Source organism: Melozone crissalis, unplaced genomic scaffold (assembly GCF_028551555.1).
Source record: "Melozone crissalis strain CALT ecotype California unplaced genomic scaffold, PUWL_Pcris_2 ptg000002l_1, whole genome shotgun sequence".
NCBI lineage: Eukaryota > Metazoa > Chordata > Aves > Passeriformes > Passerellidae > Melozone > Melozone crissalis.
In genome coordinates this window covers 19,714,551-19,740,295 of record NW_026535780.1, presented here as the reverse complement: position 1 = coordinate 19,740,295, position 25,745 = coordinate 19,714,551, and the positions used below count along the sequence as shown (strand labels likewise).

At 37.7% G+C, this 25,745-nt stretch overlaps 1 protein-coding gene across 2 annotated transcripts in view; it reads left to right on the top strand.

Annotated features, from left to right (window-relative positions):
* TRIQK (triple QxxK/R motif containing) overlaps nucleotides 1–17,515 on the top strand; it is a 57,590-nt gene extending 40,075 nt beyond the window's left edge. For both annotated transcript variants that reach the window (XM_054295955.1, XM_054295963.1), the window contains 2 exons: nucleotides 5,197–5,282; nucleotides 15,215–17,515. In XM_054295955.1, coding sequence (XP_054151930.1) covers nucleotides 5,197–5,282; nucleotides 15,215–15,328 — 200 coding nt within the window. In that variant the 3' untranslated portion in view covers nucleotides 15,329–17,515. The remainder of the gene's footprint in view (nucleotides 1–5,196; nucleotides 5,283–15,214) is intronic.
* The last annotated feature ends 8,230 nt before the right edge of the window (nucleotides 17,516–25,745 follow it).

The window sequence follows — 25,745 nt, the reverse complement described above, 5'->3', positions numbered from 1 at the left end:
GATTAAAAAATTTAACTATCTGTCAGGTTTTTTGGCATGCTGTAAATAACTCATCTTCAAATTATTTGTCTGAGTAATTAAATTTAGATTGCACATTTCTCATTTCAAATATTTTGACTCTTATCTATTTGGTTTTCCATTGTGGCTTAATTGATGTGGTCTATATAAACGGACAATAAATTTATATACCTTTGTTATAAAGATCATTCAGTGAATAGAACTTGGTATTCATCCCAGACAGAATTATGATTGAATGTATTTGCAAGATTAAAGCTTGAATTTACTTCTTTCTAATTAAAGGCAATTAAAGATTTGCAGACACAAATAAAAGACAATGAATTGAGGAATAAGTGTAGAAGCAAGTCCATTTGCAGGTGAAAAGAAGTGCCTTTGAAGCAGAACCAGCTGTATTTTCATTGAAAGAATAACAGTTTAGGAAGCTTTTCTGCATGTGCTTGCTTGATAGCATAATGTACTCATAAGCAGCTTACGCAGTACAGTATTCAGAAAATAGCAGTGCATTAATTTTTAAAGTAGCAAATGCAGGCGAAGAGCAATGCTGCCACATGATGATAATGAAGGTGGATATTGTAAAGTCTGCTGAGAGAAAAGAAAGCAGGGAGCTCCTGAAATGTGAACATTTATAAAACAATAACTAGATATTCATATGATAATAAGCTTGGACAGCAGCATCAACAAAGGCCAAAGATGCAGTCGTGTTTCTGCTTAAGCCTGATGAATTGAAAAGCAGAGAGGCAGTCTTTAGTCTGTTATTCAATTCCAGTAATGAGCTATTGTTAGAATGAAAGAGTAAATATCTAGAAGGGTTGGAAATACAAGTTTTTTTTTCCTCGTGAAGTTATTCTGTAGATTTTTTTCAGGTTGTGTCTTAAACAGCAGCATCTTTAAACACAATCCTAAATGTGGTCAGTTTTCTGTAATACAGTGCTCAACATCCTGCATTCTCGGTTGCATGTATAAAGGAGCTTGGTATGTATGCAGAGGGACAGTGTTGTGCAATATTTCTGTGACACTGCCAGATAGTATGCACAACAAAATTAATCCAGAACTTAAATAACTTGCCTAATTTATACATATTACTTAGGGGTTTTTTGCATTTATCGTCATGCCATTGGAGGTTTTAATTAAAAAGAATACTGAATATACAAGATCAGGTCATCTCTGATCATAATATATTATGGGATCTCAATTTCCCTTGTAAGCAGAGTTAAATTTAAAAAATCTTGTAAAATTCATAGATTTTTATTCCTAGTTACATGAAGAGAAACAAACTCACTTTGCATATTGTATGAATCTCTGATATCCACTCTGAAGGAGGCACCCTTTGTAATTTTTCACAATATAGCTGTTTTAGTAGCTAAAAAGCTCCCTTATCTTCACACTGTTCTAATCCTACAGCTAGTAAAATAGTCGTCATTTCTATCCCAGGAAAGTTTTCCAAACAGGATCTGTAAACATGGCACAGCTCACTTCAGGTGCCACTGAGGTCACTTTGCCACCAAAGGAGTGGAAAAGAAGGATGGAAGGAAGGGAGGAGGTGCCAGGCAAGCTCTGTAGAGTTTCTGACAGGCAAAGGATTCTTCAGGCACTGGATGGGAAGGTGGATGGTCTTTGGAGGCACTGTCAGGAAGCAGGACAAGCAGAGAACTGCAGTCAGTAAAAATAGTTGCCTTATCATGGAGTACTTAAAGTCTTTGGCCTTAAAAATAGAAAGGAAGTGGTGGACCTGAAAAAGGAAAGAAGTAATGCATTTGTTTAAAAATAAACAAATAAATAATGGTAGTTATAAAAAAAGTTTAGGGAAGCTGGCACTAGAGTTTGGAGTTTGAGGGAAGAGATGACAAATTGATAACAATAATGACTAGTCAAGGAGGTAAGGATTATGTTTAATATGAAAAGTAAGATTTGGTCTGGAAATTTTCCAGTGGTATCTTTTTGGCTTCTTCTTGCCTTCGTATATTCCATCAGGAAAACTTGGTGTCTCAGATAGGCATCAGATAAAGCAGACAAATGGGGCTTTGTCTGATGAGTCTGTCTCAACTGGCTTTGATGATCACTTCCTGAGAAGAAGAAATAGCTTAAACTGATGACTCTGACAGATAAATGTACAAGACAGCTTGCAGGATAAGTGAGATAAAACTAGAAGACATTGAGAGTGTGAATATATTTATCCCAACTGGCTGAATTTGCAAGCCCAAAAGAAGGGAGGCTGTAGGGAGCCTGTATTACTTTTTTCTGCTTGTTTTCCAGGTGGTAATGATCAGTATTCACGTGACAGGAGCTTTGCATTTCATTGTTCTTTGTAGTCCTGTAGTGCAGATGTCTTTCCCAAGGCCTCAGAAAGTTCACGTTTTAAGAGTCTTTTAGTATGATTGCTGAATCTGGTTTTCATTACAAAGAAGTCCACAGATGCCCTTTCTAAACTTTTGCACTTGATGGACTCAGACTGTTTCCCTACTGTATTTTTTTCCTTTTGGCTAGTACATTTAGCAGGGAGAGTGGTAAATTAATGGCAGGTGCATGGGTTTGGAGAACTACCAGTTCTAGAGTCATCACTGAAATAGCCTGGTTGTTACAGGAGGGTTAGTTGTTCATATCAGACTTAATATAAATCTGGAAGTATTCTCTAGGTAAATAGAATTCAGTCTTAGCTGTAGCCATAATACTGGAAAAAGGAATAGCAGGGTGCCAGAAACCAAGTGAAAGAGCACCAGTAAGCTTTGGATGAATAAACATGGTTCTGCCAGTACATGTATTTCACAAACTGGGTCTGCTGTGCAATATTTGCCCCTGCTCACGTCACCTTCACACTTGAGCTGTGGAGAAGAGGAGGGAGAATGGGCAATGGAAGGAAAGGGAGGTGGGTTTTACTAGCTGACTTTTGTCCCATTCCTGGTGGACTTTATCAGGCTTTCTAATTTTCATTATCTAATGCTGTTGCATCACTGGAAGGGAAATTTCTGACTGTCTTGTTTCATTTACCCCTGATGGAAGAGCAGCAAACGTGAATTATGAGAACTGAGATTGAACTTAGTGCTTGTCAGTTATATAGTTCTAAATGGAGATATTTTTCATGCTTAAACATTTCAGATTGATACATTTCTATAGTTTGTTCACAAGTAAGTAAGAACAGCTGCATCACTTATGAAAGTTGGCTCCCAACAAACAAACAAAAAATTCAAGGCTGGGGTGTGTCTATGCCAAGTTTCAGCCTGGAGTGTATTTTTATGAGTAATAAACTCCTGCCATTTGTAATGGAAATTCTGAAAGATCTTTTAACTATTTCATGGCAAAAGTATGAATGTGAGACTTTAGGGAGAAGAAAAACATTGTTTCTTTGGCTGATGTAATCTCATGACTTAGCCATTTCTGTGGTTTCTGCAAGTCTTTCTCCAGCTGTTCTAAAAGATTACTGTACTCCTGATGCATCCTATTATCAGATATTACTGACTTCTGAAAAATAATGGTGCAGTGGTCCTTTCCTGCTAGTAAGATGTATTGACTGGATGAATATTTTGGAGCCTATGACATAAATCATCTTTCTGTCATCCTTTCTTCACTCTGTCTTCTGAGTTTGCTTGGATATATGCTGCCTTTTTTTAATTCCTAATACATATGGTTTCAGTTATTTTTCCATTTGTTATTGAGTATTTTTAAGTTATTTCAAGTCTATAATGAATAATATCTGACCAAAGAACAGTATGGAGACCTTCCCAATATATAATCCGTAGGGCTGAGGAGAGATGATATAATGAAGGCAAATTTGTAATGTGAGTTCAGGATTCATGTTATGGCACACAGACCATCTCTGTATTGAGTATGAGCAGGGTAATACAAGGAGCAGACAAAGCCAGAAGTGGGTTTCCATGAATCCAGTATATTACTAGAAAGAGACACATTTCAGTATTTCATCACTGCACAATAATATCCCAGTTTTCAAGGTGGCCATAAAATGAGAAGTTTGCATTATTGATTATGAATATAAAATCACATCTGCTTGGATAAATGGGATTTTTGTGTACAAACCACTGGACAAAGTTATAAAGGAAAGGTTAAACTATTTGACTGTAACAGTAATGAAAGCTAATGTACAAATAGGTGAACTTAGTGATTTGAAAAAGGCCAAACACTACTTTAAGCATTATGGTTTAGCTTTGGAATTAGGCATAAAGGAAAAAAAGATAGGTATGCATTAGGAGGGAAAAAATAAAAAGGACTTTTTTAAAAAGCCAAAGCAGTTGTACGGAGGCTGTATGCCTCTGAGCAAGCAGTTTCTTCACAGATTCTTCTTTTTCTTCTCCTTTTGTGACTGTATCTGTACCTTGACTTCTGTTAACCTAAAGAAGCTATGGTTAATAGTTCATGATGGAACACTAACAGGCCTTTCAGACAGCAGAAAAATCCCTGAGAGATATCAGGTTTTTTATGCTTTATTATTAAGTTGAGAGAAATGATTTATACCATTTCTACCATTTCTGGATGCTTACATGTCCTCCTCTGAACTCAGTTCATATGGACTCAGTGTGATCAAGCCCTGGGCTGCACTCTTTGTGTCTTCAAGAGATAGTTCCAGTAACTTGAAGAAAGTTAATCTAGAAGATTTTGTGTAACTTGTTTCTACAAGCAGATGTTGTCAAGCAATGATTTTATTATCACTTACTTAGACTGATCTCCATATCTCTGAGTTCTGATACCTGCAAATAATGTTCCAGTTCAGAATTACAAACCTTTACATTTACCAGAATGTCTTGTCTTCCATATTTATATGTGCATTAGAGATGACTAAGCAAGAAAAATTCTAATGGAAATTTTTGTTCTGATTTCAATGAGAGGGAAAAGTATAATCTCCCTTTAATCAACTTATTTGCTAACTGATTCCTATGGAACAATTTATTAAACATTGTAGTAGTGGATATCTATCCATAGATGTATTTCGATGTCACTGTGGAGTAACAGGTTCTACACTGATTTGTCAGATCTTGTTTCTGTCACTGTCTGTGTTAAGTGTGGCTGTTGCACAGATTGAATCCCTGTGTGACAGAGTAGCTGTTGTTTAAAATGCTGGACTGTGAGGTGTTTTTAATATGTTGAATCTAACTTTTCAACTGCAATAAATGCTCATATTCTTTGTATTGTTTTTACATTGTTTTCACTGAATATGCTTTTTTACTCTAGGGAAGCAAGATTATAAGAAAACCAGGCCTATGTTAAGAGCTACAAGATTAAAAGCAGAGGCCAAGAAAACTGCACTAGGTGTAAAGGTAGAGACTTCTTTGATAGCTCAAACCACCTTTGTGTTTGTTTCTTTTCCCCATAGATGTACTGTGTGAATATTGATTTCTGAGAGATATTGTTTATGACACTTGAAAATCTAAGTAGAATACTAGAATCTGAAATATTTATGATTAACTGCTTTTACTTAACCCTAAAATGACTTGAATATTTGAAGTGCTGAAAGATTTTACATAGTCTGTGTCCTTGTTATGATGCATGTTTACTTTAAGGTTTAAAGTACTGTGTGGTTAGAAAACTGATGGTTTCAGGGAGCCTGTCTACACACAGAACAAATTCTTTACTATTTCATATAGTTAGACAAATTACAAAAAACATTTCTCATGTTCCTCTTCTCATCCTATGCTAGTAGTAATTAAAGAGTGGGTTTGTTAAGTATTGTTAATTCTCAGCATTATTGTCTCAGTCTGCATCCTTGTGAAGTATTTCTGACTTGGAAAAAGAAGGCTTAACTAAGAGCAAAGGAAAGCATATGGAAAGGTACTAAATTTTATTTTGAAAGTGTTCCCTTTTCAGGCAGGTATGAAGTATAACAATTACTTTGGATCACAGCTGTGAATATGAGCAAGGAGGACAATTAGAAATATTCTCTGTTATCTACTACCCAGTATGTCATCAAAACAGGATCTGTCTGAACACACATTATTTATGTTGCCTCCAGTATTTTTTTCCTCAAATTGTTTTTTTTTTAATCTAACTGATACACTAGTAACTTAACAGCAAGAGTAAAACCTGAGGAAAATAAAAAAGTAGATCCATTATCTGGGTATTCTAGTAAAAGAAACTTCAGAAATGTTAAAAGGAGAACATTTTCTTGTTTCTGGCAGATGAGAAATCAATTTTTTCAAGTTATAGCTTATAGCAAATGCCAAGGTATTACTACCAAGCTGTAACAGCTGTTAGGCTGCCAGATGATGTATTTGGTTGTCTTCCAGAATTTGCTATTATAATCACGAAACAGTGCTTTCTTTTTGCTCCTGATTGCTGATCTCGATCAAGCATTACCGTGTGATGCAGTATGTTTTCACAACATAATCTCCTCAGTTAGTGCTGTGTGTCAGGTTTTAATGAGAAAAAGTAGATTGCCTTTTTTGTTTAAAGGATAAATTATTAACCTTTTGAGTTCCTTTTCCTTCCTTTCTTATTAAATTTTCCTTTTTCTTTTCATTTTTCTTTCAATGGCATGACCTTTTAAAAGTGATGTTCTACTTGGAGGCTTAGTGTACAGCCTAATTCTTTTAAAATGAACACATTTTTTGCATGTCTTTCACAAGTGAGAAGAGTATGAGATTTAGTCCTTCAAAACCTGTTTCATTTCCTTATTTTCTTAAGTAATTCTTTCCTAAAAATGAGGGTGAATGGGAAAGCATATGTGTAATAATATAAATAATGAAGAATTGAGGATTAACGAATAAAGGACTTTTGCCATTAAGGTGCACATGTGCTCTCCTGGTCCTGAGTGGATGTGTTTCTGGGGTTCTGCTAGTTGCACTGTGTGATGTCTGAGGTTCACAATTCTGCTTCTGCCTTAAAAAAAAAAAAAAAAATTACATATTTTCTTCTGGCTGTAATATTTTTTGTGCTTCTGGACCTTAAAAAAAAATCTGGATCATTCCCAAATACATCACAGTAATTTCTTTTGTTTCCAAATTGCTGAGAAAAACTGACAGAACTGAAGCAAAAAGGAAGGTAAGTTGGGCACCTTTCCCTTTGGGGATCTGCCTGTAGGGGAAGGAAGGCAGGGCTTTTAAATGCATCCTTCTCACTGAGCCTGCTTAATGCCAACAACTTCAGGCTTAGTAAATGTTACAATACTTCTACCAGAACGTGGGCAATTTCTGTAAACTCTGCACTTCTGCTTACAGAGCCCAGAGTGCTCAGCATGGAAGCGAAGTGTATTTATTGTCTTGGGGTAAAAGTGCACTTCTTCCCACCTCACAGTGACAGCTCTTCTCCCTGCTCAATCCCTCCAGAAGCAGAACTTCACCATTTGCAGTAGATGCTCCTGGAGCATCTGTAGGGAAATCTCCTTTACCCCTGGAGAGGCTGCTTCATTGTGAAGCCCCATAACCCCTCTCTGGAGCACGACTTGTTTTGCTCAGTCCGGCGTTAAGATCCTCCAGCTGCCAAGTGCCATCTTTTTACATCCATCCTCCACACCTATCCGAAATCCTCCTCTCTTGTTTTCTGGATAATTTTTGAAATAATTCTTGACAACTTATGTTTGCTGTGACAGCAGCTGGCAGAACAGATGAGAACACAATTTGTTCTTCAGATCCCTTGACCAGTTGTCTCAATGCCTTGAGGTCCCGCTTGATCATCCTTAGTCTTGCTGGGACTTTGTATGTGTCCACCTGGCAAACCAGCGGGCAATGGTCAGTGGGCCATGCCAAGCTGGGAGGTTTGTTGGTGATTTTCCAGAGGCTCACACACGTCCCTATGAGCTGGGTCCAGTTGGCATATTGGGCCCTCCATTCCTCTCAAAAGGGAGTCACCAATGACTATTACCCTTATTTTTTTCTTAATTGAGGAGGTTTTGATGTGCAGGGTAGGTCGCCCTGCCCTAGGCAACCCCTCTAACCTGGATGGATCTTCATCCACATTCTCATCTCCCTGGTCCTCAGATTCCAGGGTCTCATATCTGTTGTTTAAGGGCACCTGGAGAGGTGAGGTAGGTCAGCAGGGAATTCACCTGCCACCCCAAGCAGAAAACCATTTCTACTCCCCACTGTCTCTTAAGAGCTCCTCCTTTTCCCTGGGATGAGTAATGCTAATAAGTAACATGACTCACCTTCCAAAGGCTGAGATTTTAGTCTTTTTTTATTATGTAGGCCCTAATTCTGTGATGTAGCAATTGATTAACTTAAATCTGTGTTGAGAAAAAAAAAAGGTGACATAACTACAATGCATTGTAATAAGTAGGCACTGTAAATAGAAATGTCCAAAGTTCTTGTAAATCTTTGAGAAGAAACCAGACACATATGTGTATTTGGCATGTACTTTGTCTATATGCGTATTTATTCAGTACATGATGCAGTATGCAGCATTTCAAAATAAATTAACCTTTTATTATAAAAAAAGCTAAGTTCAAGCTAATAAAAATATTGTAGAGGAAGGATAAATCTAAAAGTATAAACTTTCTGGGAAAGGGGAATATGTTTGTAGTTCTGTGAAATACATACACACAATAAGCTAACACAATAAGCACCATACAGCCACTTAAAACAATAGGCTCTTTTATGTCATTGATAACTCTAGGGTTGTTTTGCATTAGTGTCCTGAAGAAATTACATGCCTGGCTGTAAACTAAGACTTAATGTAGTATTTAGGGCAGAAAAAAAAGAGGACTAGAAAATAGCGAAGGGATTTTAGTCCTTAATTTCAATGAGGATAATGAAATTCAACTGTTGTGTATTTCACCACGAGAGCTGACAACATTAGCTTAAAAAAAGGCCCTATAAATGACATAAAACTTTTCAGAACCAATCCCCTGGAGATTCTTCACATTTCATCGCTGGCATACTAATTAGCTTGTCTTGTCAAACTTTGATTGCCTTGTCATTTTAATGCAAGGTTTAAAGTAACAAAGTTTCTTTCAGTCACTGGCATTTAGTACTTTTTAATTTCCCCAATGAGGGATTTTTATCTGTGTTGATAATGTCAGAGAAGCAGCTGAGTACTAATAACTATCCAAAGTTAGTTCAAGCAGGGTGACCATGCTAGTACTTGGTGTGTCATATTTGCTCTTTAAACGTGTTTAAAGATTAAATTTTGTAGCAGAGCTATTGTACTGGCTCTGTTTGTATGTGTGACACTAATGTAGACAGTGCCAAAATATATTGTGTCACTTGGAAAAGCAGGACCCAGTCTCAAGAAACAGCTTCAAGAGAAAGCAATGTGCTATATGTCTCCTGGTGTTTGGATAAGACAAAATCCTTTGTAGCAGTACCAAAAAGGGAGCCTCTGAGCTTTCTCTGGGTCATTTTGTCAGCCCCCTGCATGGGGCTTGTCCTGCTGGAAGCCCAGCTGTTCATCCTTACCAAGGGGAGCAGGAAGGCCTTTCCACCACTGGTGCTAGATCTGCTCTCATTGGGTGAGGAAAACATGCCAGCAGGAGGGTGACAAGCAGAAAATGGTTTGGGAAGTGTGGAAGCTTGACCCCCAGATAGCTGGAGTTTAGTATGCAGAGACCAAAAGTTATGGGAGTTCTTGGGGAGAGATTTTTTTCACAGGCTGCAAGAACAAATTAGTAGTCCACGGAACAAGTGATGAAGTTTTCTCTCTTCTTGAAAGGTAGGCACAAATCTTAACAGTAGTATTTGCAATGTACCTGTAAAGACATTATTGACTGCAGAATATCACTCCACAGAGAATTATTAGCAACACAGTACATCGATTCAGCTAAGGAAAAAATGTTTCCTAAACAGAGTGAGAGGTTACTGTCTGTCTATTCTTTTGCATATCTGCTTAATCTGTTGTGTAGTTAGATACCTCACTATGGAGAGTTTCTTTCATCTGGAACAAGTTAGATAGGAATAGATAACAACACATTCCTGGTGTATTTTAGCAAAAGATATTCTCCAATTTCATGCTATTCATAATCTGCTAAATTAGTGAACTACATTTTTCAAGATACAGTTTCATAGCTTTGTAGAAATTAAGGCCACAAGAGACTATTAGATAATTTGATGTGCCCTTTTGTATGTTACAGATCATAAAATTTCATCCCAATGCTTTCTGCAAAGTCCAAGCACTTTTTATTGGCCAAAATACTGGGTCTTCAAACCAACTTATGTGTCTCACAAAATGCAGAGCAGATTAATGTGCCAGCAGTGGATAAAGTGTGATATTCCCAGCTATCCCTTTAGTCAGGCTTTGATCCCTGACCTTGAAATCAAAGGGAGGGGAGACAACAAGTAAAAAGAGAAGAACAAAATCAGATCCTTACCTCACCTGAACACATAAGTATTGTAATCATGGTGGTTTGAGATGTGAAGATGTTGCACCCACCAAAATCTTAGGAGGATTTTTCTGTACCAGCTTGGAGCAGTAGACCATCTTTCTCAAACCTTCTTATGTCTCTGCTTAGGACCAGTCTGTAGCACTTCAAAGAATAATCAACAACAGCAAAACCTCAAATCCTGGAAACAAAATCAATACAATTGGAGGAAAATGTCAACATCAGAAAACTTTTGATGCTATATAAAAAAGTCTGAGCAGTTAAACATAGGGTGCTATTACTTTTAATAACCTGATACTTGTGTGGTTCAGAATGTAGCACTGTCCATTGGAGTAATCTGAGTTTTCCTAGGGCCCTGAAGGAGAGGAGCAGCTAGGAGAGCTGAGTTTGCCGGCCGACTCCTGGCAGCCAAGTCCTTCTTTTCACACAAGCCAAAGTTGAAGTATTCTTTCCAATTGCTAAATAAAAACATATTTTTTTGAGGGAGATCAGCTGATTAAGTACTCACAGATATGGAAGTCCATATTTTCCTGAAGGATGTTCAATCATTCGTGCTCCTAGAAAATGGCATGTTAGTTCAAGACTGAACTTACCTAACTGCAGCTGGGCCTTGAAAGTTTCTTGTAAACAGGATAAAAGGACCCCACACAGTGAAATGCTTTACTTAAAAAGATGCTTTACTTAAAGGTGTATATAATTACATGCTGTAACCAAACTACCTCTCATTCTTCTCTGTGGTAAAATAAATACTGGTCATCTCCCTGCTGGAAATCCCTCCACCTTTGTGCATCCAGAAATCACACTGAGGGAGTAGTTACCCATGAAATCTGAAGACCTTCTTAGAATCACAGTTTTTCAAGGCAGAGTACTCCACTTTAAAGTACTGTATGCATCTTTGATACCTGTACACACTATTTTGCATCCAGCTGTTTTAAAATGAATCCTGTTGTTTTGTAGGCATAGAGCCAGGTGTTTTTGATGAGTTTCTAATAGTACCTTGTTCTCATTATTTGTGACAACAATGATCTTTCTTCCATCTGAAGTTTTCACAGTAAAAAATTAGAACCTAAAAGTGTGGATTAAAGTTCATAAATTACTTTTGTTGCCTTCTGTTAGCTGTAGAATGTCTTGCATTAAGGAAGTAAACATTCATTTATAAATACAATTTTATTGAAACTCTAAAACATGGTTGCAGTGAATATCCACCTAAAGTCTTCAGTTAAAAACTATATGAGGTAAAAAGATTGTGAGTTCCTATACATTTATTTGCACAAGTGTCCTTGGTCAGCATGATCTTCTTTTCATCTCTTCAGAAAGAACTAGGGAGAATTTAGCAATTCAAAGAGAACAATTTGTGCTACTCTTTCACTTAATTTTAAGCAGGTTTCAGGTAAAAATGGTCTGATTCTATTTGAAGGACAATTAAAAAACATGTAAAACCCCCATGACATTTCCTGGAAGTATGATATTTCTCTATATGAGTAGGATATGATGCTGCCATACATAGTGTCCAGATTTTTGTTATCATAGCCAACATTTTTTCCTCACCCCCTCTCCTGATTAATCTTGTTTAGATCCCAGCTCTGCCACTTGCTCCATTAGGTGAATTTGAGGACATAATCCAAGCATTTTGGCTTGAGAGACATGAAACTAACAAAAAATGATAGGAGAATTAAATCTACATCGTGCTGTAATGGTATGCATTTCCTTTATGAAAAGTTTCTGGAAAACTTAACCAAACTGAAATCAGTAGGGTTCTACATATGCTATTCTACATGTAAGAGAATAAAATAGAAAATTCTGTTCCTTTTTAAAGGCTTCTACGACTGTACTTTGGGATTTGAGAGTAGTAATGTTGTTTCCTAGTGTTCTGTACCATGATATAAAAGAAAAAAAAAATGAGAAAATGCCCTCTGATCATTTTAAGTTTGTTTCTATAGAACTTTTTCTCTATTCTTTAATTATTCATGGTAAAATCCTTTGAGTAAATGGATTTTGCAGAGGATGATGGGGATGATCCATAAAGTGCAAGAGAAAGGGAGCTGTATATGCCAAGCAGGGAGTATTTTAACATTTCATTTCTATGCATGACTTAAAATACAAATAGCAAAGCCTGAAAAGTATAAAACAAATTAAAATGACAATATATATCTGTTGTTGCAAATACAGTACAGTGGTGCAGCATCTCATTTGCTATTTACCTTGCAAAATTTATGTTTATAAAAGTCCATAACCTGGATGCAATTCTTAAGAGACGGCAAATCCCTAGCTGTGTGCCAGATGTCCTTTGTAAGGTCATTTATTTTATATTTTTGTTACTCTGCCTTTTTCAGCAATTCAAAACTAAGGTTCTTGCATAACTCTCGAACCTGGAGTTTTAGTAAGACTTTTCATTCCCAGGGATAATAAATACTGATGCACCCACACAGTTCCTGATGGCTGTGCAGGGAAAATAGTACTGTTATCACAGTGTTACTCACTGTGAAACTTAGGCAGAGGAATTAAAGAACAGCTTCTGTCAAGCAGTTACTGGGCAGCCTGAAAGCAAAACTCAAGATTTTCCCAATTCCACTTCCTTTGAAAAAAATTTTTAATGCAAAGGTTCCTGAAAATTTGCTGCTGCTACTCACAGCATTTCATAAGGGATACTGGGGAGGAGGGAGGGGAAAGGTAAACCTATTGTAAAGCAGAAAGCGTGGGAAGTGTGGCATCCAAACACAGAAAAAACTTTTTAAAATTGGAATGAATTTGCTCTCTGTGTCAAGTGTGAACGGTGCCTGCATTGTGCGGTTTTGTTGTCCACTCTCCTGAGCAGATGGAGCCTGCAGTTGTATGTCACTTGTTTATTACATCCTCTTAAGATTAGTAGCTGTGTGGCCAGATGGGTCTGGGAGCACAGCTGTGGATACAAGGAAATAAATGAAACCTGTCTGATGCTGCCATGCCCTTTTGTGAGATACTGACGTGTTGCAACTGCAACAAAGCAAAAATCACTTTCCTTTAACATATGAGTGAATTAGATGTACTCTTTAAAAATCAAATCATGAAATCAGGAGGATGAAGTTCAGAGGATGGTACAATTCTAAGAGGGAAATGTAGTTGAAATCTGTAGCCAACAGCCTCAGCAAATTTGCAGGAGCAATTTTAATGTGGTAAAACAAATTTAAAATACATCTCAATCATCCATATAAAATAGAAAGCAAAGTTTTCTATAGAATAAAGAATATGCTCCTATAGAACATATGCCAACTAGGCAGTAGTATTTCAAAATTTATTAGATGGCATATGTTGAATTATTGATCCAACATTCTGATAAACTATATAATGCATTCATGTAAATGCAAATTAAATGCTGCTCTATAGAAGAATGCCAGATTATGGGCTAGACTTTAAAAAATGAAATGCACAGTTTTAACTCCTTCATGTCAGTGAACACAATGCTGGTCACAAAGCCACCACCGACCTAGAGATGCTGGGTAGGATTAATCCCACAGTGCACACAAGAGGTACCATCTGCACTCCCTTCTAGTCTAAGGGAAGAAATGGTAATTTTTGGGAAGAATTCACCTGGCCTCTCTTAGAGGACACAAGATGGGCAGATTTTTCGCTTGGACAGTAAAGGGTGTCTTGTTGTCTTGGTTCAGTGTAGGCATCTCCTTTCAGTCTCACTGACAGAATAGGTTTTATGTGACATGTTCTGTACCAATTCAGATCAATTATTATAAAATCACTGAACTTTTTTTCTTCTCTCATTTTAAATGTACATTGGGATCATTCTAATGTAATTGTTTTGTGGCTTAATGTGAGGCTGAGAATTGGAGAGGAAGTTCTGCTTCTTTCCTTAGAGAGAGAGTGAGATTTGGAGGTACAAACTAACCTTTGGAGCATCTTGAGTGCACAATTTTAAAAGTTCATCATGATGATCAGGAGTCAAGCAGTAGAAGTTGTTAGCTATAGAGTCATACTTCCTGAGAGCTAAAGGGACATAAGGATTTTTCTCAAATTTATCTTTCATCTTTCATTGTCTAGCAAAATGAGGGTCAACTATAGAAAGTGTGCTGTGCCTTACAAAAAATAAAAAATTAAAAATTAGTAATATGGTGTCTTTGAATGAAATAAAAATGAAAGAAATACAGGAAATAGAAGAAATATTAAGAGGATGATTGTACTATAATTGCATTTTTACAGAGTCCAGCCTTAAGATGATAGGCAGTCACATAATGAGTATAATATGTAGTATAAAAACATTTTTCTGTTTCTGAAAGCTGCTATAAATCATGTATACTTTGGAAGTCTCTTTTATGTTAATTAAGGAAGATGCAGCAAGTTGCAATATTTTATGGGAAGAGAGGCAAGTGCAAATTGTTGTGCTTTTGCCTTATTGCAGAGCTTAAAAGTTTCATCCAATTCTGAGGGAGTATGTAGTTCCATGTTGTACTGCATGCCAGGAGGTTGGGAGGTAGAGGTAGCAATTTTCATTGACTTCCACCATACTGTGTTTGCTTCATTAAAAAATTACAAATTTGTTGGCAAAAAGCAGTAACATATTGCTAGAAAACATCAAAATTCACAGTGTAAATTCATAACTTAAATTTGTGTTCAAAACTGTGGTTTGTGAATTCTGTCTTTTCCTTAAAAAAGAAGGAACTGAATAATAAAAAAATATAAAGCTCCTATTTCTAGGTAAGACTAAAGATTTTTAAGCTAAATATCCTCTTTCTGATGGTATCAGACTCACCAAATGGTGAGTGAATGGATTCTACAACACTTGGAATGGTAACCACAATAGAGAAATCAATAAAGTATCAATGCCTTATGGAATTATATTATGTCTGATGTTATTTTGATGTGCATTGTAGAAGAGAAATAACATTTAATCCTGATTAATCTGAAAATATGTTATTATTTCTAACAGGTTTTTGTTTTCTTTTATTTCTACAGGAAGTTGCCCTTGTCCTTGCAGCTATACTGGTATTTTTGTTGGCTTTCTATGCTTTTTTTTATCTTAATGTTTCCAATGAAGTGGACCTTGATCTGGATCCAGATGAAAACTAGCAGATGCAATGAATCTATCATCAAGATTTCCTCAGCTTCAACAAGTCTACATAGGAACACACAGTCCCTTCACTGTAAGACAGTAAATGATGCCATTTCTTCAGTCCAAATTCATAAGAAAGTTTTGCACTACGTCAGTCACATTCCAGGTCTCCAACATAAGAACACTTATGCCTGGCCAAGTGTATTTGTCTAACATCAAAGCCAGGAGCAACAGTACAATACATGAAGTTTATTGTTTACATTATGTTTTTCTCAGGCAGAAAACTTTGATGTCAAAAGACAGGTGCTACTATTATCATGGGTATTGATGCTGACTTCACAGGAGTGTCTGCCTTGACCAAATTTAGGAATCAGAGCTTCCTAATAACCAAATTAGTTTTCTGTTCCTTTCTGAAAAGAAAGCAGAAATACCAAATAAAAAGTCTTTTCTTCATTTGTGTTTATAATATATCAAAACACCCTCATCCTTTCTCTCCTTTTTAATCTTTCTTGTGCATGTGTGCGCATGCATGAAGATGGAAGAAATTGTAGGAAAAGAATATCTTCTTACAAGCAGTCTGTCACCTTCTATATGGACTTAATTTTCTGTCATTCCAGATTCTGTGTGCCCATATATCTGCAGTAATCTTTTTCATTCTTTTGCCAACTGTTCAGCACACATGTGTTCTGTTAGAAATGGCACCTGGATGACAGAAGCTCTAACATTCACATATGCTTTTGAAACACAGTTCTTTGCCTCCTGTGCTGTCTGAACTAGTGTAAATAGAAAGTTTAGTTGATATTGGTTTTAATTAGTGTATTGGTCTACTATTAATATAAAGTCAAAATTGTGTTTTAATTATGCTCTTCCTGATGGTTTTGGTATCAACTTGCTCTACCTATTAGGGGCATGTTGTATAAAAACATTCCTTTCCAGCTATACAATCATTTTAATCATCTAACTAATGTGAGAAGCTGTAAGTAATAAGAAAACATTTTTTCTCCTGGCATACTAATAACTCGTAAATCTTGGCTCCATTACATCCTTCAGTTCTTGCAAAGTACCTTTCAAATGAGGCGCTGTAGATAGCATTTTTTTCTTTTCATAGCCAAAAGCCACTTGAAGAATTTGGTGTGTCAGAGCAGCTGCAGGGAGCTTTAAAATTCTGGCTTTATCCTGTTCTGCTTTGAGTTTGGCATATAACTGAGCTTGTGGATGTAAAGACTGAGTTTTGATCCTCTTAAAAGTGTGGTCAGTCTTTCTCTGACTGAGATTCAGTTCCCATTCTGTTTGATATCAAGAATGTGTAAAGCCACTGGTGCTGAATGTCACAAGGAAATTTAGACAGGCTGACTTTCAGAAAAGTTTTCATAATTCTGAAGCTTGGTTTTGCCTTTGACATAAATTTCAGAGCTGAATGTTAGATTTAATTGCAACTGAGGTATTTACTGTCTTGTTCCTGAGATGCCTGGCTAAGATTTCTTATAGTGATTTTGAATACAAAGGGATACAAATCACCGCAAATATTATAATGGAAAATATATTTCTTTTAAATTGACACAGTCTCATTATCAGCACTTAAGAAACTTGGATCAATACAGTTAATTTTTAAACCATATAGTAACTATGACCATATACATTATGAGTCCCCAAGGATCCACATCATATGTGTCATAGTGTTCATTCACTTTATGCCATGCAAAACAACGACTCTAGAAATTCAGAGTACAACAGTCTCCCGAAGAATATATGAAAGAGAAAATTATATATGCAAATATATCTCATTTTCTATGTATGACTCTTACAGACACAAAATCCTAACATTTCTGTATGCATATGACTTACAGTCCGCTACTAATCGCATACTTGACCAAACACCTTGCAACATGTTGAATTTATGGTGAAGCGTTATCTGACACATGGCCCAACTTCCAGTGAAGGGAAAAGCATATCACAAGCTGTCTCCTTGCATGTGACATGCCTTTCACTCCACCAGCACCCAACCACATGTCACAGAAGCTGCAGACCTCTCCTGTTACTCCTCTCCTGTTACTTTACACTAGCAGTTTTCATGTTCTATAACATGCTGGAAGGATTGCTTCCTTAATGTCAGCACATAGCTCTCTGGGTCATGTATGGCCTGAGAAAGATACGTAGTTATTTCCTTCATGCAGGTCATCCTTCTCAATGATCTGCTCTCTCTTTCTCTCATAACCTGCTCTCTCAATTGGTTGTGTTAAAAGGCAAGCAGTTACTTACTTACTGCCAAATTTGTGAACATGAAGTTCCTACAACAGGAATATTCCATTTCCTAAAACTGTGAATCAGACCAAATCTGAAGTGCTTGTATATGTGATTCTATCAGCTTCACTGATGTGTGACTTATGAGTCCTTATTGCCCACAGTTTGCTGTTTGTCTATTTGCTTTGTTTGGATTAGGTCTTTTCATTTGCATGAAAGATCATAGAATCATGAAATCATTGAATGGTTTGGGTTAGAAGGAATGCAAAAAGATCATCTATTTTCAATACCTCTGCCATGGACAGAGACACCTTCCATTAGAGCACATTGCTCAAAGCCCCGTCCTGGTGTCAAACACCTCCAGGAATGGGGCACCCACAGCTTCCCTGAGCAACCTGTTCCAGTGCCTCGCCACCCTCAGAATAAATAATTTTTTCTTAATATCTAATCTAGACTTACTTCCTTTTAGTATGAATCAACTCTCTCTTGTGCTGTCACTACATGCTTTTGTAAAAAGTCCATCTTTTTTGTAGGTAGAGTTTCTGTTCAGTGTATGTAGAAATATGTGGTAAATATTGCAGCAAATACACATCTCTTAAGTGTACAATAATTCCTAATGGGACATTTGGCTTATTTTGCCCTTAATTATATCTGAGATTGAAATATGCCTTTTGGATTTTGGACCATCTATCGTTGTATGAGTTGCTTGGTGTCTATTTTATTAATAAATGATTTTTTTTTATTTAGTTCTCTTATTAATGTTGACCACATTGAACTATGTATACATTTGAAAGGACATTAAAGCAATCTAAACAGCACAATGTTCAAAAGTAAGCACTGATGTCAGTTTTAGAATATCTGGATTACTTTAGGCAGTTCTAGCCGCTAAACTCATATAAAACTAAATGTGGCCTATGAATGCATAAAAGACAATGAAGAGAACTTCCTTTGACATCCTACCCAATACTAATAGATCAGATCTCTTTCTGGAGTTGATCCATGCAGCTCTATCACTTCAGTTGTACAAGACTTTTTTATTATAAAATTAGTATTTTTATATGCTTGTTTCAAAGAAGGATTGCTGATCAAATCATTTACACAGCACACCTGGCTTAATGAGTTTTTTCAAAAATATCCACCTGAAGGAAAAGGTAGACATCAGTATTAATGGAGTACATCCTGTCGTAAATTGAATTTCTTTCTAGCAGAGGTTGTGGAGGAGATGCCTATACTGAGTCTTTGTGCTGTGGGTGGGAGCAGATGTCCTGTCTGGAATAATCTCTGCCTAGGAAGGCATAACAGTCTTCCAGAAGTGATTTTGTTCTGTAAATCTTCCTAGGTGGTTTTCCTTTTCTCTTTGATTCTTCAAAAGCAGAACCAGCATGTAGACCATCTCAGGACAGAAAGCTCAGTCTAGTATTTCTACTAGTGCTTCTAGTGAACATTGCCAAGGAAAGGCTCTAGCTCTATTAGCTAGAGTCCATAAACATATTTTACTGGAAGCTTAGGAGGCATGTTAAGCATTTCCCTAATAGACCCTAGAGAAACATTTAAACTTTTCTTGAAGAATGCGGTAGTTAATGTTCTCTGTTGCATATCATACAGACACCATGTGATTCAGAATCAGCTCCTTCCATGCATCAGACCAGCTGTAGCAGGACATGTAGACTGGGAGATTGTGCTGCAATACATAACTGCAAGTAGCTACAACAAGAGCAAACTCATCTGTTTACTTAGGTGTCCTCTAGAGCAGCTGACCTAAAAGTTTTGTTTGAAAACACAGGTTTTAAACAATTCTACTAAAGGAAAGCACAGTGAAAGCCCTACAAAACGGTTCATGCCTCTTCCATGAAGCTTACTACCATGGAAAAGGCTCATCTGCTGACTTAGGGCCAAGTTTTGTATGCTGCCATTTTCAGAAGGAAGATGCTGCTAGAAGTTCCCAGCAGAGTGATGATTGATAAGGGATTGTCATCCCTATAAGGCACAACTGAGCCACTTGTGAAGGTCAAATGCATTCAGGACAATCCTCTGTAGAGAACTGTACTTGAAAAGCAGAGTAGGCGAGTTAGAGTGCCAACAAAAGAGATACTACAGATCTTGATTGCATTTCAAGTTCTACTTACAGTAGCATAGTAATTAGTGGTGCTTATGACTAAGAAAATAACAGTATGGCACATCAATAAGACAGCAGAAATGCGATGTTGGAACTGCATCCTAAAAGATTTTACAGTGGATTATGCCTGCACTTTGGGAAGTGAAGCCATGAGATGAATAAATTGGCAAAGATTATCTGTGATCTTATGCTTACAATATTTTTTCCTGAAAGAGCCAGTGGAGATATTTTGCAGTACTTTTTTCCATCATCCTCTTAGTTTGTGGTAATGCATTTTTGTAGATTAATTTCTTTATACACATTTCCAAGAGTGATTTTTTTTTTTTTTTTGCAATTCATCAATTCATTTAATTGACAGAATCCTCTACTCATCCTTTTATCTCCCCTTAATCACAATCAAATTAGTGGGGAGACAGCCAAAATGTTAGGTACCAGTGTCTCTCAAGCAGATGTCACACCACTATTTTTTAGCTCGTTTAAATGAATAAACATGTTAAACTGTGAAGTATTACATTTTAGATTTTTTCATTAAAAAAAATGGGACAATCTGTTTACTGTCCTTAATTGAGACAACAATCCTTGTGGTTGCCAGTTTTGGCAGTTGTAATGATGAACTATAAATATTGGGACAGACTGACTGATGATTGTGGAGGATAGTTCAAGTACAATACTCATTCTGCATGAATACTTTTTTCAGTGCTACATTTTTTCTAGCTTCTGTGATTGTCGTACTGGTTTTGCATGTTAAAAACAAATAAATACCTGACTAGTCAATCAATGGGCTTGATTCTGTTGTCTTATTCTCCATAGCTACACACAGCATAGAAAAGCTGTCCACCCTGGACCACAGTTCATGCCTTGCCCAAACTCTCCCTAAAAAGTGTATGTCCACATCAGTTACAAATATGAGCTACAAAGGGCTTTGCTGTACCCTGGAAAAACTGAGCAGCATAAAGATCTTTAGTACTCTTTTTGCCATTTCACAAAGATACTGTAGAAATATAAAATAGTGCAGCCACGGGAGGTGAGTATGGAGCTTGGTGACAAAAAGATGTCATAGTTCTATTGCACGTCCTCCAGAAACAAGACTGGACGAAAATCAAAGCAAAATGGCCAGTTCTTCCAGGAGCCAACCACCTCACAACTCATGTTGCTCAAGAAGAGCTAAGTCAGAGCTACCACAACTTCTTCTTTTTCATAGGATGATAAAAGGGCTACAAGGAGATAAAGGTGTCTGGAGCAAAGCAGCTTCTTCTTGGATCAATGGGTCATTTATTTAAGTAAGAAAGAAACAGGGTTTGGGGATTTACACAAAGCATAGGTCAGAGTAGTTGCTGCTGCCTTCATTTGTATAAAAGTCGTGTTATGCTAAGACAGAGTAGCTTTGTGTGTCTGTTACAGAGTTAAATGTGAATGTTCTGATACTGGCAATGTCCACATTTTTCTAGAGACACCTTCTCCTGTGACTATTAGCAGAGAGGGAGGATGTGGAGGGAAATGGCAGGGGAGCCCTTTTGCTGATTCTGCACTCCTAAAGCATCTCTCCTGCTCAGTGGGTAGCTGCTGGTTGTTTAGAATAGGACTGCAGTCCTGGGTTGCTTTGGACAGGCTACAAAAAGAATAGAGCATTGTAGGGTGAATCTCCTACAATTACTGATGCCTGATTTGTTACCACAAGTAAATTCACTTTTATTTATTAGGTTCTCAGGAAGGTGCCAGATAAATTGTCATTTGTTGTTCTTTTGAAACTGTTCTGCATAGTTGTTTTGCTTACTGTCTGTGGGACTCGTTTCCAGTCAAAGAATGCCACACTGATGCCTACTGCCCTTTGGTAGTATGAGCCCTTATCCTTTTGCAAGGAGGGGCTGGGGAGTGACCTGCCATCTCCCCTGCTCTCACCTGGCTGGAGCTGAAGAGGCCTCAAGTCACTATTGCTGTGTAATGTAGTAAAACTTTTTGTGTTTTGGTGAGGACAGCAAATTGTGAATTCAGGGCAGCTTTATTTAGTCTTTCCTGCCTGAGGAACTTTTAGAGCCACAAGCATGGTGAAACTCAGGTTTTTCCCTGCTTCCCTTTTGATGACTTCCTTCAAGATGAGCTAAGGTGCTATGCTTGTCTACTTAAGGCAGGGCTGTTTTAACAACACTATCATGGGTTTTTGCTGCCCTAAAGAGCTCATGACAGCAGGTGACCATGTTCATGTTTATGTGTTCATTAATCATAGCCTTTCTTGAACTGCTCTTCTCAGGCAGTACTTTGCCTTTGTTCCACTCAATCTCTGCTTCTCCAGTAATAACAGGATGCACTAAACAGAAAAGAGAGTAGAGTGCTTTTTAAGATCATTACCAAAGCCACAAATTAATTTAAAGTTAGTCAATATACGTGGAGGCATTCTCCCAGTACACTGTATAGATGTTTATTTTGAAGAGCAGCCTGTTCTTGTGAATTATATTTGACAGCCCTTGCACTTATGCATGGAGGTTTTTGAGTTCACATTAAAATAAGTTGCAAACATGACTGTGTTATTCATGAGAATACATCTGAATTTTTTATTTTCTCATTAACTGCCTCTCATAAATCAGCTGTCTTTAATTAATAGAAGAGTGGCCTTTATTTTTCAGTGATACAGTTTGGTCAAATATAGCTTCTTATCTGAAATGTTACAGAGTGGTAATTACATCCCTTTGGTTAAGGGCTACCTCAAAATAAGAATTATTTGTAATATGTATGACTTTTTCCGGAGACTGTGATGATGAAATTTGGTAAATTCTCCACAGAAATATCAGATGTATGACTCCAATAAAAGTAATGGCTTTGAAATTTTTCCTTCAGTGGGTTTTACCTTCTGTCCTAGGAAATTTTCAAGTTGATATCAGGATGGAGTGGGAAATGCCTGAAGGCCAAATGAAAGGACTAAAATAAATGCTCAAGAGACTGTTGCCATGCATTATTCAACCTCTCATGTACACAAGGCTGTGACTGGACTTATGTCAGTATTATGGGGTGATGGAGAGGGAGCCCATCTGAGACAGCCCACTTGGCTTGTGGATGTAGCACCCTCAAAGCCACAGTGGCAAGCATTTCTTCTACACTATATTAGGCTCCTGTACACAGAAGAGATATCTTTTACTAAGTTAATTCCTATATACAGAAAAAGATAGATTCTGTTTTATACCTCTTTACAAAGAAAAAATATTCCCCATGAGCAAGGACATTTAGAAATAGGAATCATTCCTGCAGCACAGGAGTTGTGCATAGGCATCAAACATGTTCAATTTAAAACAGAAAACAAATATAGAAAGGAAGATTTCATTGATCCACCATTCCTTACAGTACAGATCTCTAGAATAATTTCCACAAAGCTATTATTCCCCCTATTCCACCACTGGTTTAAGGATTGTCATTGCCAACTCAGAATGAAAAATGATCTTGTATTTCCCAAAACTTAAACAAGAAAATTAATCTACCTTTGTTAAACATTGAGTTATTCAATTGCTTTGAAAGGGTCTACCAGGGAGTATTTACAATAATGTATAACTCAAAGTGATGTAGAATAACAGGGAAAAAATATAACTGGATTTCAACCAAACAGCTACAGAGCTGGCATGGGGACCTTCACCACTTCCTTGTGCTTCCTTGCAAAGCCTTGAGGAACAGATTGGTCACATCCTCTCATTGACATTTGTCTTAGTTTCTGAGGTTTCCTATCATTTGTGAAAAATTAAAACTCCTTGATCATTGGTCTGGAGAAGGCTAGATTTGATCTCTGCACCTAGATCAGGCTTTCTAGCTTGCTCAGATCAAGGTTCTTCATCAGGTTCCTTCCAGAGAGCCTAAGCAGTTTGAAAAGGGTCTGAGTAGTCTTCCATCAGGTGAGCAATGAGGTAACACAGGATGAACACACTGGAAAACTGACACAGCCTCCCTTAGAGAGAGAAATATTTGCTGAGGTTTTCTGGCAGTGGGGTACACGATGTGTCAAGTTCTGTATCAAGGGAGGAGAGAGCCTGGGCAGACAGATCTTGAGATGTCAGCAGGGACTAGATGCAGATGTTCTGCCAGATGCTGCTGCTTATGGACTCCCTCCTCCAATGGCAGAAACCCAAGAAAACTTATGAGAGGACCCCAATGCAGTCTTTTGATGAGTAAAATCATGAGAAGTGTTTCTCATACTAAGAAGGAGGAAAAGTTGTTCAGTTCATTAACAATTCAGGATTAGAGGAAACTGCAGGTGCTACGATAAACCATTCTTAGCCTAACAGCAAAGATTCCTTTGTAAAGCTTCACAGAAGCCTATGCACATTACAGGTAACTCAACAATTTGATTCTTGAAGTCAGGAAATTGATGCAGCTGGATATGAGAGAAAAAAACCACACACCACAAAAACAAAACAAAACAAAAAAAAAACCAAAAAAACCCCCCAAAAAAACAAAAAAAAACCACCAAACAACCAAACCCCAAAAATATTTCAATAAGAAGTATGCTAATTCTCTTCCAGAGGAACTACAAGGGGCCCTAGCTCTGATGGAGTCTGAGGAAAGAGTCATGTATGCTCCTGATGTCTCCTTTCATCATGTAGTAGTCATAGGGTAACACATCTTTCCACCCAGCCAACAGGAAGACTTTAATTGAGTAAAACAGGATTACAAAACACCAGGCTACCTCAGTGCTCTGGTTTAGAGACCTGCAGAAATAAAGCTCTCAGTTCATTAAATTATACCTTATATAGATACCCCACCATTACATCCCTCACAGCCAAATATCAAATCAGATCCACCAGCAACATATTCATGCTCTGTCAAGTTCTTCTGTGTCTCAGAAATCTTGAGGAATACAGAGACTCTGTGAGAGATTTTGTAATATGTTGGTCCTCTCACAAGGTGTTTCTTGACCTCAGCATGGGCTGAGAGATGAAGTTGGCAGGCTAATGAGGAGGAAAAATAGGATAGTCTGTAAAAACCTCTACTTTATGCTAGTCTTAATTATTTGAAGGCAGATATCACAGCTGTCCTTGGAGGTGGAACTGGAATAAAGTATTTCGGGAAAGACACTGTTGTTCCTCTATGAAAAGTCCAGTGGAAAAAGCTTTGGGCCATCTATGTCCCAGTGGAGGAATAATCATTGATGTGGCTGAATAGATGGTATTGAAACGAAAGCAACCAGCAAGCAGAGCACGCTCTTCTTCCAGAGCCTCAAATCCACAGCAGTGCCATGGCCTGGAGGAGCAGCACTTCCTCTCCATCTGAATCCCAAGCTTTTGGCCAGTTCACTCTGCTTGGGAGCTTGGGAAAAACAAACCTTGTGTGACCTCCAGCAGCAATTATGCAGGAGGTCTCTGCAAGAATGAAAATTTGCTCACAGGGAAGAAAATAGCCTGGAAAACTGTGTAATACTCCCACCCACTGACACTCCCTACTTGTGAACTTTATCACTGCTTTTCATCCCTCTGAAAAACAAAGTTGATTTGACTAATACTGCTATGTTCCTAATGACTTGTTTTTTGCCTATACGGCAGCTGCATTAAAGTGGGAAAAAAGCCCACGCAGATAGTGGCTTGATTCACTGTGGCTGGCACAGAGATGGGTGCAGTGCCTCTGGCAGGGCAGCTTGTTTTGGGGAAGGCAGAAGTGTGTTCATGGTTATGCCATCATGACACACTTCTCCCAATGGTATTGCCTGCTCTGGGAGATGAGAGTCCCTGCAGGGCCAGTGCAGCAGATGTGTTCCCTGCTGCTGCATCAGCCTTACAGGCACTTTTAGTATTGGCAGGGCTGGTCTCTGCAGTGGACCTGAGCAAGCAATACCCTGGAGACAAAACCAAGTCAGGAATGCTCATGGCAGGGTGAGCAGAAGCCACAGGGGACACAGAACCTAGATTTGCTGAATTGTCAGGAGGTTGGTGTCTAAATCCAATCCAATCTGGTCAGAAATGATGAGAATTTAGAGGTTGGTTTGGTTAAAGGCTGATTCTCAGCTGATCCTGAGTGTGCAGTGAACAACTGGGCACACCAGAAGTCTCTGTAGAGCAGAAGGCAGTCTGGAGTTGCAGACATGTGAATATGCCACCAAAGGGCCA